General features: G+C 36.5%; 1 protein-coding gene across 6 annotated transcripts in view; it reads left to right on the top strand.

The window, feature by feature from the left end:
• Window positions 1-15,181, top strand: part of ARHGEF12 (Rho guanine nucleotide exchange factor 12) — a 150,525-nt gene that overhangs the window by 83,621 nt on the left and 51,723 nt on the right. For 4 of the 6 annotated variants that reach the window (XM_049611637.1, XM_049611635.1, XM_049611642.1 and 1 more), the window contains 7 exons: window positions 3,886-3,984; window positions 4,611-4,660; window positions 7,078-7,135; window positions 9,675-9,853; window positions 11,058-11,135; window positions 11,328-11,447; window positions 13,025-13,165. In XM_049611637.1, coding sequence (XP_049467594.1) covers window positions 3,886-3,984; window positions 4,611-4,660; window positions 7,078-7,135; window positions 9,675-9,853; window positions 11,058-11,135; window positions 11,328-11,447; window positions 13,025-13,165 — 725 coding nt within the window. The remainder of the gene's footprint in view (window positions 1-3,885; window positions 3,985-4,610; window positions 4,661-7,077; window positions 7,136-9,674; window positions 9,854-11,057; window positions 11,136-11,327; window positions 11,448-13,024; window positions 13,166-15,181) is intronic. The other 2 variants (XM_049611639.1, XM_049611638.1) reach the window with 2 other exon arrangements.

Here is a 15,181-nt window from a genome sequence, read left to right as displayed (position 1 = left end):
ATCATAATAAAATAATAACATTTATGAGCCGTTATTTATATTTGTCAGGCATTAAGCTAAGTACTTAATATATATTATATTCAAGTGAAATACACAAACGTAGCAAAACTCTTAATGCCCATTGCTCCTCTCCCTTATTTTTTACAAGCATCCTGTTCTCTACAGGGATCAAAAAAACAGTCTGTTTAAGAAGGCCAGTGGCTTAGCACAGCAAACCCCAACATTAGAAACCTTTAATTCACTGATTTTTCAGCTCTTGGGAGGTGGGGTAGGAGAACTGGGGAACATAGATATAAGTGTGAGAAAAATCTCTATATTCAGTGTTGCAGCTGTCTTGATTTTTATTTTAAAGTCATGATATCTTACTTTGAAATTTCAGGGGCACCTGGGTGGCTCAGTTGGTTAAACGTCCGACTTTGGCTCAGGTCATGATCTCATAGTTCGTGAGTTCGAGCCCCATGTTGGGCTCTGCGCTGACAGCTCAGAGCCTGCTTGGAATTCTCTCTCTCCCTCTTTCTCTGCCTCTCCCCTGCTCATGCTTGGTCTCTCTCAAAAATAAAAATAAACATTTAAAAAATTTAAAAAACAAATTTTAAATAATTTTAAAGGAAATAGATCATCAAATATTTATTTTTCTAATACCGGGCATGGATTTTTAAAGATTCTGATAAACCATTGCTCTTATTCTAGTCTGATTCTTATATTGATTGTATTATGTACTAGAAATTTACAAAGAACACTTCTTCCTTGATTTTATAACTTTTCCTAATTACTTGAAGGACGCAACATTAAGTCAAACATTGAATTCTGATAGATTATCTTTCCTCTGTCCCCGTTTCAATGTACTGTTTTGCGGAAGTGGTGAATTTGCTAATTCAAATACTGTTTGGTGTTGAGTAGTCTCTAGAATTGAGGGTTAACAGATTTTGATATTGAAAATCAACTTTCTTGAGGTACAATTTGTATAAAATAAGTTGCAGTCCTTTTAAGTGTACCGTTGGATGAGTTTTGACAAATGAATACATTCATGTAACCATTACCTTAATTAAGATACAGGACCATCACCCCAGAAAGTTCCTGCGTGTCTCTTTGTGGTCATTCTTACCCTTCCTCCCAACCCTGCCCCTAGACAACCACTAATCTGCTTTTGTTACTGTTCTTCAGTTTTGCCTGTTCTCCATTTGGAATAACGTAGTATGTACTCTCTTTTGTATCTGTTTTCTTCTGCTTAGCATGATGTTTTTGTGATTCTTACATGTTTGCTACACGTGTGAGTTACTCCTTTTTTTTTTTTTTTTTCCTTGCCAAGTAGTATTTTTTATAACGGATACACAACAGTATGTTTATCCATTCACGTGTTGATGGACGTTAGAGTTGTTTCTAGTTTTTGGCTCTTATGAACAAAAGTGCTATGAATGTTTGTGTACCAGTCTTTACGTGGACATGGGTTTTCATTTCTCTTGGGAGTGAAATTGTTGTGTCATGTGTAAATGCATACTCACCTTTTGATTCGAGTACTCATGTTTATAAGAAATTTCTAAACTGTTTTCCAAAGCATTTGTACCATTTTACACTCCTGTCAGCAGTGCATGAGCATTCCAGTTGCTCCACATCCTTGCTAACATTTGATATTATCAGTCTTTTTATTTTTAGCCATTTCTAGTTACCATACGGTAGTATCTCATTGTATCTTAATGTGCGTCTTCCTGATGACTGCAGATGTTGAGCACCTTTACCTGTGCTTATTGGCCATTCAGTATCTTTCTTTGTGATGCGTTTATTTAGATCCTTTATTCTTTTTCTTTTTTATATATAATTTTATTTATTTATTTTTTAATATGTTTTATTTATTTTTGAGACAGGGAGAGACAGAGCATGAACAGGGGAGGGTCAGAGAGAGGGAGACACAGAATCTGAAACAGGCCCCAGGCTCTGAGCTGTCAGCACAGAGCCCGACGCGGGGCTCGAACTCACGGACCGCGAGATCATGACCCGAGCCGAAGTCGGCCACTTAACCGACTGAGCCACCCAGGCGCCCCAATATAATTTTATTTTTAAGTAATCTCCACACCCAACATGGAGCTTGAACTCACAACCCCGAGTTCAAGAGTCACATGCTTCACTGACTGATCCAGCCAGGTGCCCCGAAATCGTTTGCTGTTTTTAAAAGGTGTCCCCTAGGGGCGCCTGGGTGGCTCAGTCGGTTAAGCAGCTGACTTTGGCTCTGGTCACGATCTTTCCGTTCGAGAGTTCAGGCCCGCGTCAGGCTCTGTGCTGACAGCTCAAAGCCTAGAGCCTGGTTCGGACTCTGTGTCTCCCTCCCCTGCTCATGCTCTGTCTCTCTCTGTCTCTCTCTCACAAAAATAAATTAACATTTAAAATAAATAAAGTAAAATGTGTCCCCTATTATTGAATTGTAGAGTTGTTGTTGTTGTTGTTTAAATATAATAAAGATACAAGTCCTTTATCAGATATTTGTGTCGTGAATATTTTCTCCTACTCTGTGGCTTGCCTTTTCATTTATGAGTGTTTGGAAGAGCAGATATTTAAAATTTTGAGTCCAATGTATGATTTTTTTTTTCTTCTATGGTTGATGCATTTTGCATCCTAAAAGATCTCTGCCTACCCTAAGGTCTTGATGATTTTTTCCTGTGTTTTCTTATGAAAAGTTGAAACCTTTGTGTTTAGGTCCATGATTCACTTTAATTTCTCACGTAGGGTTATGAGTGAGGTTCATAGTTTGTGTTTCCTGTACTGTGATATACTTATTCCAGACTTTCGGTTGTAGTAGGCTCACATACTTGTGACATTGCACGACAGCGAGAAATACGTGTATTCATTAACATGCAATCTTTAACATACCCTTTGTTTTGTGCATCAGACTTATTTAAAAGGTCATGCTCTTTGTATAAAAATCTTTATTCTGAAGAAATTGTTATTTTCTCATCATCACTATACTTGCATTGTTCTCCGTATTTTGTATATTGATTTTTGGTGAAGCATTTAGATACTGCAAAGCTGAAAGTGTTAAATCTCTGGCTAACACAGAGTTCACGATCTTTAGATCTTGATCTGTGATCAAACAGCCTTGGGTGTCAATCAGGGTTCTGTGATGGGACATCTCTCTTCCTCTGGTTGTGGCCCTCTTTCTCTCGCCTTGCCTTGACTACTTTTGTTTGCTGTCTAGCTAAAAGGAAAACAGTTCTCCTGTAGAATCCAGGTGAGTGTGTGAAAGAAATGAACTGGTTGAGCTCGCAGGTTCTTTCTTTGTCTTTTCTACTTTTTTCTCCTTTCTGTTTATTTTTTCTATGAGCCGGGGTCTGTCTTTGAACTTGTTCGTTTTGGGAGAAGATCTGCCGGTGCTCTTCTTTGTATAGTCAGTTTCCCTCACATAGTCAGTTTTTTTCTGAGTAGATTTTTCTGAGAGTGAGATTGGATTTCTCTAGGGTTTACCAGGGGATGCTTCTAGCCTTATGTCCCAAAATACTTGATTTTCTTGGGTTTAAATACTAACTAGAGCACCGAAAAACACAGTGCGGTGGGGAGGATTTTGTGTTACACATAAATAGCAGAGATGTGAATAGGCTTCCGTTCTGTCTCCTCTCTAATAATTCATCTTTTCCACTTTGCCGTAGCTGTTTTTAATCTTGAGGCAATTCTACTCTACCTCTCCAGTGAGAGACCAACATATATGGCTCTTCGTGATGTTCTTGTGTTTGTTTTGTTTATGGGGTTAGTACTCTGATTTGTGATAAGGGCCTCACATGTCATCTTGTGTTTCTCCAGATAGAATACAGTTCATTACAGTTCATTATTAATATGTAATAATGTCTTTTTCTCTCCATTTTCTCTTCCTTCTCTCTTTACCCTGTGGTTCTTGTGCAGGTCTTGTTCAGCGTTGTGTGATCATCCAGAAGGATGACAATGGATTTGGGCTGACGGTCAGTGGAGACAATCCAGTCTTCGTACAGTCTGTCAAAGAAGGCAAGGCATTTTTTAAAACAGTCTTGTCACTTGGGAGCAAACAGAGTAAGAACAGAAAAGCTTCATATTTCTTGCGCATAATAAAATAATCACATGCATTGCTGGTCATGTGGCCTGTTGGGCTAGATCAGTCTTTAGTGTCATATTTATAGGTACAAATTTACCCTAGGTGATTTTCTTTGTACTCACTAGGAAGAAAACAGTCTCATATAGTTTTAGAAACCGTGTGACTCCTTGTTCATGTTTATTCATTATCACTTACAGAAATTTATGGACTTTTATTTTTTCATGGCACCAGAGATATTTTGGTAGACCAGATTAAAGAAATGGTTATATGCTCAAAAACATGTACTTTTCCCAAAATGATAAAAATAATATGTTCTGTTACTCTATGTCAAATACTTTATTTGGATACTATAGTTTGAGGTAGGTATTTTTCATCCCCATTTTATAGGTGATATTGAGGCTTAGAGTAAGAAAACATAAAATTGACTGATTTTATGGTCACACAACTAGTGAGTGGCAGAGCCCATGTTTTTTAACCATTTGGTTATGTTGCCTTTTTCAAGAAGATTATCAGTACATGGCAAATGAATTACATTTTGAGTGATTAATTTTTCTTACAGATGGAGCAGCCATGCGGGCTGGAGTACAGACAGGTGATCGAATCATCAAGGTAAGGAAAAGATGGAATTTATGGTAGATTAAAAAACAGCACATATTAGCCATATTTGGGGTTGGATTTGTTTTTTGGATTGGATTTTTCACTTGGAGTTTTGCAAAAACAGTGCATTATATAGGATGTATTTATAAAAAACCTATTTATTTTAAGGTTAATATTACTCTACTGAAGGGCATAATAAAAGACTCGAATAAATGGAGTCTTGTTCTGGGATAGGAAAGTAAGTCAGTTATAAAGATCATTTCTCTCCAGACTAATCTGTTAGCAAGAAAGTCTCATCAAAATATACTAATATGATTGAGGAGATGTGTCATTACTTGTGAAACTGATGATGCTTCCAAATGGATTTTACAGAGGTATAAGAATAGCTAAAAAAAAACAAACACGTTATGTGTATGAGTATGTGTGAGATGAGATGTAGGGATTAATTCAAAGCAAGTGGCTCTAGTTTAGATATAGACCTATCAGTCCAGAAACAAGCCTGGAATTCTGACAAGCATGAAAAGAGTGGATTAGTTACTAATTACTCTTTTTTTTTTAAGCTTATTTATTTATTTTGAGAGAGAAAGAGGGAAAGAGAGCACGCACGCAAGTGGGAGAGGGGCAGAGAGAGGGAGAAACACTTCCAAGCAGGCTCCACACTTGTCAGTGCAGAGCCTGATGCTCTGCCGTAATCAAGAGTTGGATGCTTAACCGACGGAGCCACCCAGGCGCCCCAGTTAGTAATTATTCTTGAGACAGTTGAGTAATTTGAATACTTAAAATCGAATTACTGTACAGGAAAACACACCATGAATGTATTTACAACTACCTGGAAAAAAAATAATTTGAAACGTAGTATAGAGTAGGATATCCTTGCTTGTAAAGAGCATTTTTAAATTCCTAAGAAAAGAATAAATAAATAGCTTAATAGAAAAATAGGCAGAGAATTTTATCAGTTCCCCAAAGTAACTGAAATAAATATTATAGAGAATATGTCTCACCTCACTGATAACAAAGAAGTAGAAATTAAAATGGTGAGTGAGGGGCGCCTGGGTGGGTGGCGCAGTCGGTTGAGCATCTGACTTGAGCTCAGGTCATGATCTCACAGTTTGTGAGTTCAAGCCCCACATCAGGCTGTGCACTGACAGTGCGGAGCCTGCTTCGGATCCTCTGTTTCCTCTTTCTCTGCACCTCCCCAGCTTGGGTGCGTGCTCTCTCTCAAAAATAAACAAACATTTAAAAATAAAATGGTAGGTGCAAATATATTTGGTTGTGAGGAATTTTAAAGATTATTGATAATACACATTTGGCATAGTTTAGGTATGGTAAAATGGCTGTTTTCATAAACTTGTGAGTATAAATTGGGTAGTATCTATTTGGATAGAAATCTGAATTTGCATCAAAGATTATATACTTTCAAAAAGTATATAACCTTTGACCAGAAACTTTGCTTTTAGGAACTTAAACCTAAGAAAGTAAGTTTACAAATGTGAACTGGTATATATACAGGGAAATTCATTTCAGCCTTATCATATTGAAAATTTGTAAACAGGCCAAATGTGCATAAATGGAGGGTGAGAGAAAGAAATTCCATTTCATCTACATCTGTTAGAAAAAGAATGGATTAGGTCTGTGTGTACCTATACTGAAAGATATCCACAGTAGAATAAAAAAGTATTTGCAGAAAAAAAGACAGATATAATGTATATGTATATGTGCCTGTGTATCTGGTGTGTGTCTGCTAAAATAGTGTCTCACAGATTAAATTTCTTGGGTTAATAGTGATCATCTCTGGTGCGCATGGTTAGTATTTTACTGCTGTTTTTGACACTGACGTATTTGAACTTGTAAGAATTAGCATTACTTACATCAACAAAAATAATGGTAGATCCGTGTTTGATATTTATATCTTAATTTGGTTTAGTTGAGACTTTGGATAACCTTTCCCACAGTTAGCCTGTCTGAAAATTAATTTTCATTGTAAAGATTAGGTCACGATTGGAAAACTCAAAGGAAATTGAGTATTGTGGAAATATTGCTTATTTTTTTATCTTTCAAAAAAATTAGTATGATTTTGACAAATCACAGAATTTGTAATTAAAAGCAGAGAAGTCCTTTTTGTTTGCAAGAGTCCTTCACTGTGAAGGACTTGTAAAACTTGTTGCATGGTGTATTTTGTCATTTTTCATGGTAAATTGTAATGTCCTTTAAATCAAGGCCTTATTTTGCATTCAACTTCATTTGATTGCTGAGTATACGTTATAGAACAGTGAGAAAAGTGAATATTGCACCCAATACATACATATTTTAATGTAGTTGTGTGTACTATGTTATATTATAATGGGTTGTACTATGTATAATAATTCCTGAAGTCAATTTATCCATTCTCAGTGAAGTGTACCTGACATACACTTTCCATTTTCTTAAAGGTGAATGGTACATTGGTGACTCATTCAAACCATTTGGAAGTGGTGAAGCTAATCAAATGTAAGTGTTATTCTTAGTGTTAATTGGTTTCTGAATTCCTTAAAGTAGGGATCAGCAAACATTTTCTGTGATAGGCCAGATAGTAAATATTTTAGGATTTGTGGGCCTTACAGTGTGCTAGTCAACTTTGTCATTGTAGCACAAAAACAGCCATACACAGTATGTAAATGAACGGGTGTGGCTGTGTTTCAGTAAAACTTTATTTTGTCAGAACAGTCTGGGCTGGACTTAGCCTCTTGGCTGGAGTTTGCTTTAACGCTGCATTAAAGGAAAGTCTGAGGCGAAAATTCTTAATTTACTAATAACTATCTTCGGTCCACTTCGTATACATGGTTGATTATAATATCCTTGTCATTCTTGGTAATATGGTAATACGGAAAGCGTATGGTAATATGGAAATGCATGAGTCATCTGAGGGGGAAGAGATTGAGAATTGAGATGGAATGACCCAGATGAACTGAAATGGAACTTTAAAAATCATCTGGCATAATCATGTTTCCTCAGATAAGTAAATGATTAAATAAAATGCAGGGTAGTGATCTCTTGGAAATCTCCAGAGTTAAGAATTTAGAATCTTCTGCATCAGACTATTCCACAGTAAAGTAGACTACAAATGGGGCACCTGGGTGGCTCACTCAGTTCGGCATCTGACTTCATCTCAGGTCACGATCTCACGGTTCATGAGGTCAAGCCCATCCTTGGGCTCTGTGCTGACAGCTCAGGGCCTGGAGCCTGCCTCGGATTCTGGGTCTCCCTCTCTCTCTGCCCCTCCCCCACCCATGTTCTGTTTCTCTCATTCTCTCAAAAATACACATTAAAAAAAATTTTTTTTAAAGTAGACTACAAGTGAGAAATAGTTGTTTATAGCTGAGCAGAAACACTACTGTTTTATTTAATCCATTTTTTTTTCATAGACTGGACATCTTTTGGATAAATTTAATAAATGGCATTCCTCCTTGGCCATCTTACTGTTTAAAACAACCCTTGAATTCTTTTACGTTTATCAGACTCCCAGTGCTCTAAATGGTCACTGTGATCATAGTTCTTAATCTCAGTATGTTTTAAAAAGAAAAGGGACAATCAAAATTAGGTCTGCGTTTATGAACAAATTTGATTATTTATATGATGAGATTGTGATTTATGCATTTTTATGTGCTACATAAATATGATGGCTTATGATAGTAACTAAATATATGCCTGATAACTAACTATTACAGAGTATAAAAAGATGATTTCTTTAGTTTTTTAGGTTATATATTTTATCCATTCCAATGTAAATTTTACTTAAAAAGTTAAATCCTAGCACTATAGCAAAAGATGACTTATCTAATAACGAGAGCCTAGCTAAAAACTTAAAGCATAAAACACTCTGAGTGTCCAACAGATATAAATTTGCAGTGCCTCAAACCTGTGTATACTATAGCATACTAAAGTATACTATACTTACACTGGAGGTCCCCCATGTCCTACTGTGTAATGAATGCATTTTCTAGACATAATACAAGTGATTTCAAATGAAAGCAGTTGAAACATAGCTGAGGAAGGGAAGGGAAGGGAAGAAATAGGAAGCTAACAGAGGCAAGCACATGGATAAGTAAATAAGACATAGTAGATGACTTTCTCACAGAGAGAAATATAATAAAAGAAAACCTTGAAAAGTATATGTACCTAAAATACCCCCAAATAATAGCATTTGTGACCAATAAGTGTTAAAAAAAAATGGTTTTTAGGACCCCAGACACTGAAATAATTGACAGTGAGCTCCATGGACAGTTAAATAGGGAGAAAAGTATGAATGCATTTAAAAGTTCTATTGGAAAGTCTAAGAGGAAGATTTTGTTATTCAAAGGTCAGCTATCTAGAAAAGTCCTTAATTTGAAAGTCTCATTTTTTTCTCAATGCTAGATAAATGAGCGTCTGTTGTCGAGTCTTTCTGGTCAGGGTTGATTTTGCTTTCTGTGCTTTCTTCCCCCTGTAATATGCTTAGTGAATTTCTGTCTTCTCCACAGTTTAAAATAAAAACTCACTATTTATTTATTGCGTTTTCTTCTCCAATTTTCGTGGGTTTTTTTGGTCATATGCATTTTTTAAAGTTATTTTAAAAGTGCGTCATGATACTCTAGAAAATTAGTTAATCCCTGCCTAATTATAGCGTTTTAAAATAGGATCATTCCTTAAATTTACATTTGAGAAATTAATTGAACATAACCATTAGTAGATGGTTGCTACTAACACACTCTTCCCTAAATTAAAAACAATCCTTGGGACTAGAAATTGTGTTTGCTTTTATGTAATATCTGATATTTTGAGTGGTAATTTGCTATCTGAAAATGGCACTGTTCTTTTAGATTTTTAGGGGAGTAACAAAAGAGAAATGACAAGTTGGATTCTTTTTTTCTGGAGCAATGGTTAGCAGATCATGCTTGCTTACATGACTGGATCTTATAGGACTGTCAAAGATGAAGCAGTGAAATGCTGTAAAGAAAGGTGACAATGTTCTTTTTCCTTCCCTCCCCTTCCTCTATCTGCCCCTCCAAAGCTGGTTCCTATGTAGCTCTCACTGTTCAGGGACGCCCACCTGGGTCGCCCCAGATTCCACTTGCCGATTCTGAAGTAGAGTCATCAGTCATTGGACATATGTCTCCCACCATGACATCCCCTCATTCACCTGGAGCATCTGGGAACATGGAGAGAATTACTAGTCCTGTGCTCATGGGGGTAAGAGGGGGAAAACTTCTTTATAAATGCTCAGTTTATATAATGGTGCCTTTGCTTTATATTAAGAGTTTTGAAGTGTTGAGCTGACAAATTCAAGTTCAAGATAGTAGAAAACAGCTCCCTAATATAAAAATTTACATAATACTTTGAAATGATTATAGGGTATCGGGATAACACATTTAAGTAACAAATATTTAACACCTGCCATATACAAAACAGGAGGTCATTCACAAAAATACAGTCAAGATACCCTGTGTTCAAGGTCCTTAGTTATCTTAGAATATACAGTTTAAGAAGACAGAGGTATTTTTGTTTGTGTATTGTTGTGTCCCCAATGCTTAAAATATTGCTCGGCGTATAGTAGGTACCTAAACCTTTGTTGTTTGAGATAGAATCAAGGGTATATGAGTAATTACAATACAAAGGCAGAATGTAGACGTTATGAAGGGGAAAATACTAAGTTCTGTGACAATTCAAAGGGAGGAAGTACATCCAGTTGTAGTAAGGAAGGACTTTATGGAAGGCTATTAATTGAATTGGACCTTGAAAAATGGGTATCACTTAAGTGGTGGCAGTGGGAGAAAAGTAGCCCAGGTAAAAGAAGTAGAATAAAGAGAAACAAAGAGCCAAGAAAGCACCAAGTATTGGGGGGAAGTTGCCAGGACTCTCGTTTGGCCGGTGCCTATTAAGGCTTGAAGTAGTGGGAGATGAGGCTTGAAAAAGGTAAGACTATTTGAAAAATCACAACTACCAGACTCATTTACATGTAACTGGGTGGGCAGTAAGAACCTATTAAAATTTGGGGGGAGCGAGAGAGTGATTTTAGGAAGGCTAATTAGATAAAATATTATAGGGTTGTGAAGCAAAGAGAGAGGAGTTAGGGAGCTGTCTTAATATTTCAGGCAGGAAGTACTAGGAGTCGTGCATGGGGATTGGTAATACAGATCCAAAGGATGGAAAGTGTAAGATCTTATTCTTGTACTTAAGGCAATTTCATTTCTCCAGCTAATAAACAGTATTTAATGTTTTCTTGAACCTAGTTTAGTAAAAGTGAAATAAAAGGGCTGAAATTTCTCAATAACCTTCTAAGTGTCATGTCTAATAGCCTGTCTTCATAACTGCTATTTATTTTAGCTTCACTTTCCCTGTATTGGTTCTTTTTTGTTTGGTTGTTGTTGTTGTTTTTTTTTTATCTTTTTTCTAGGAGGAAAACAATGTGGTTCATAACCAGAAAGTAGAAATTCTGAGAAAAATGTTACAGAAAGAACAAGAACGGCTGCAGGTACTAAATTAGGAATGGGGCTGTTTACAGGCCAGTGAAAATGTGAGTGGGCATAGTTGAGTTGATATTTGTCATGATCACAATCACGCAGTATTGTAATCAATGCCATCTGCTAATTTATTAAGAATGGACTTTTTCTATATTTTCTTGACATAAGTAATTAATTCTCAAAATATTTTTATAACTTTTCAGTTATTGCAGGAAGATTACAACCGAACACCTGCCCAAAGATTGCTAAAAGAGATCCAAGAGGCCAAGAAACACATTCCTCAGCTGCAAGAGCAGTTATCCAAAGCCACAGGCTCTGCTCAGGTAGCATCGCTGTTAAAAATGCTACCCAACTTTTTGCAGGAGATTTTTCTTCTGGGAATGTGTTCAGTTCAGAGGGTTGCAGTTGCCTTTTTTAAAAGTGATTTTTTTCTAGCCTAGGCCAACAGGATGTCCTGTGTAGCATGTTACAGAAATAATGATGAACTAAAAGAAATGTGGGCTTCTAATTCTCTGCTTGCTCATGATATCATGTTTCTTTGTTCCGTAATAACTTTAAAAAGAATTGAGTGCTTTTGCTTTGATGTAACAAACTACCAAAATGTATTCAGACGCATATATTTACATTTTTGAGACTCATTCTGCCATTTTGTAACAGAATGGCAGTTAAGTTTTTAGGAACAGATTTTATAAAATGACAGGCATTATGCTAAATACAGAGACAAGCGTTTTCTTGCTTAATCTTCACAACAAGCCTCCAAGATTAGATACTACTATTGTTTCCCCCCATTCTACGTGTACACTTAGAGAACCTCAGAGAGAGGAAATAACTTGTCTGAGGTCGTGTACCTCAAAAGCAATGGAACTGGATTTAAACCCAGTCTGATGAGTTCAAAGCACTTTCATATTGTTTACAACTATATTTTTACTGGAATTTTAAACTAGATTTAAACAGAGTTTGTTACATAGGTATAAGTTATGGAGATGATGGTCTCATTAGAAAAATAGCTTAAGCAGATTTATATTCTGTAATATTCATGTTTGGAATATGAAAGGCTCCTTATAATTTATCTTAAAGCAAAACGGACAAATTACCTGCACCATTTAAACTGAGTAAAAGCTCTTGATTTATCATGCTTCCTGAGTCTATAAGTGAAAAACACTGGTTCATAGAAAGCCGCAGATTCTTTGAGATCATCTAGCCTCATCTCATTTTAAAGTCAAAAAATCATGCGGTTGAGAAAATAAGGGGCTACACTGGTTAAGTGACTTACACAAGGTCGCACAGCTGTCAGGTCTCCGGGCTTCCTGGTTTGGTGTACTTTCCATTTACACAGTATTTTTTTTTCATTACTTTTAGTCCCATTATCTCTCTGAAATTTTGAGTCCTATGCCTCAGTAATGTTGACAGTTTTATGTTGTTATAATTACTGAGCGAAGACAACATTCTTATTCTGTTCAAACAATAAAAACGTGGTTCCTGATCTAAAAGCCTGTAATAATTTATATTATAGTATTGTGTCCCAGAATTGGCAATTTTTTGAAATTTTAAAGTGTTAGAAGGTAGTTAACCGGAATCTATAGTGTAATAATCTTTGTTGTAATGGGCAGGAAATATGAATTAGACAGTTTAACCTTTTTGTTCTATTCAGAAGTTTGAACTTTTATTCTCTTTGCTAAATTCAGATCATGCCATTTTAGAACCACAGAATTAGTAACTACTGATGCTTTAAATTTTTAAAGGTTTAAACTTTCTTGATCGCATCAAACTGGCCAGCTTTTACCAGTCTCCGTTTAGATTGCAGCGTGAGTCTGTTTCTTTATGCAGTCAGTAATGAGTTTTTTTTTATTGTGTTGGTGTGTTTGTGTGTGTGTGTGTTTGTGTGTTTAATCTGTTTTAGGATGGAGCTGTAGTTACGTCCTCCAGGTCTTTAGGTGACCCCCCGACAGTCAGTGAGGTAGAAGCAGACCCTGGTGACGGACTAGGGAGAATTGACTACAGCAGCGGAGATGCTTCTCGGCCCAGTAGTGACAGCGCAGAAGTAAGTGTTCTACGTCTTGGTCTTGTATTCTTCTTTACAGCTCCTTTCCATATTTGATTTTAAGTGACGTGAATAAGAGGTGCTCTCTTATACTTTCTTTTTATCACCACCGCCTTTAATAGAGCAATCTGATGAGCAGAAATCCTGGCCACTGTTGTATATGAGCTTTTAATTCCAGAGTTCACTTTTTCCCTTAGACACACATTGCCAAATGTTTCTTTTGAGGAGGTGGAATTTCCCAGCAGGCCTCTTGTTTGTGGGTTGAGAAGTTAATAATGCTAGTGTTTTTTTACTGAACCAAGAAGCCAACTGTTGATATCTTTAAGTGCATGTTAATATTCCATTTGTGGTCAGAGTGACTCAGTCTTGAATCATGGGGCACTTTGCCATTACAAAGAGGAAAAGCCTTAGTCCTGTTAGATAGACTTGAGTTAATAGCCCTTGTTTAGTAATGCTTTCTTGATTAACCCCAGAATTGCCAGATAAACATGGGTATTTGTTAAGAAGATCATAAGAAAATATTTCAAATTGAATATGATGTAGCACCATAGTCATACGAGTACTTAAAAGCTAAGTTCACTGTTGCTTGCTCAGCAATACTTTGTAAATGGTATGCAGTGATAAGAATAATGACTTAAAAAAGTAGACCACCCTCTTTAAAAGTGAGGAGGAAAATAGTCTAAACCAGTGTTTTGGAAACTGTATATCATGGAGTCAGTTTAGTGGATTAGGGCTAGCATTAAAAAAGAAAGAATAGTATAGGAAATAATGCTTTGCAAAATGTAGATGAGGTAACTTACTTCTTGTGACTTTTGTTATATACACGTGTATGTGTGTATGTGCGCGTGTGTGTGTTCATTCGTATGCTGGTTAACAATGTAAAATTTCTTTCTCTTTTTAAATTTTTTTAACATTTATTTTATTTATTTCTTGAGAGACAGAGCATGAGCGGGGGAGGGGCAGAGAGGGAGGGAGACACAGAATCCGAAGCAGGCTCCAGGCTCCGAGCTGTCAGCACAGAACCCAATGAGGGGCTCGAACCCACAAACTGCAAGATCATGACCCAAGCCAAAGTCAGACGCTCAACCAACTGAGCCACCCAGGCTCCCCAACAATTAAAATTTCTTTTTCTTATTGAAGGTTGTGATAAAAAAATTTGGAAGCCACCAGTTAAAGCCATCATTCAGGCCACCTTTTGAGGCTTAGGCCCAATGACTCAGTCCTTCATTCAGGGAAAATTTGAGGATTTTTTTTTTTTTTTTTTTTTTTTTTTTTGAAAGACAGTGCTAACATAACAGTCTTATGATTGGTCGATAGGCTAAAGGTTTTAATGAAAAATTTCAATTTTGACTCAAGAAAAAAACATTTACTGGCCATACACACCATATGCTATAATGACTCGTTTATGTTACTTATTTTAGTTAATTCTCAAAACAGCCTTATGAAGTAGTACTATTGTTACCACAATTTTACAGAAGAAAAAACTGTGGCCAAAGGGAGTTAACTAATTTGCTGACTTATCCCGATAGTATGTGATCTGCCTACATCTAGCTCTAAAGTACCATTACCTGAAATATAAACAAAAGCCCTGAGGAGTAAAAATGCATAACATTTTGGGAGAGCAGTGAAAATTTTACTGGTATTTGGGATGATGAATGGAATGGCTAGAATTTATCTTAGAAACAGAGGCTTGAGTTCAGGTTTTAGAGGCCTTCAAGTTGTTCTAGAAGTATTGTTTTTGGGAGGTCCTTCTCACATTCTCCTTTTAGATTCACTGCTGCTTCTCCTGTTTTCATGGCTCGTCTTTACCATTTGATAGTTTCTTGAGAGGACAGGGACAGTCTTATTTGACTCCATGTCTCCAAAGTCTGGCAGATCCTACAATCAGGAATTCAGAACAGATGGTACAAAAGAAAACTTTGAATTTTACCTTGTATTTAGAGGAATGTTACAATAAAATATGTGGGTTGGAAATACAACTTCATGGAGGCACCTGGGTGGCTAAGTCAGTTGAGC

The sequence above is a fragment of the Panthera uncia genome, chromosome D1 (genome assembly GCF_023721935.1).
Source record: "Panthera uncia isolate 11264 chromosome D1, Puncia_PCG_1.0, whole genome shotgun sequence".
NCBI lineage: Eukaryota > Metazoa > Chordata > Mammalia > Carnivora > Felidae > Panthera > Panthera uncia.
Note: the sequence above shows the minus strand (reverse complement) of the source record. Positions and strands in the feature narration are given on the sequence as shown.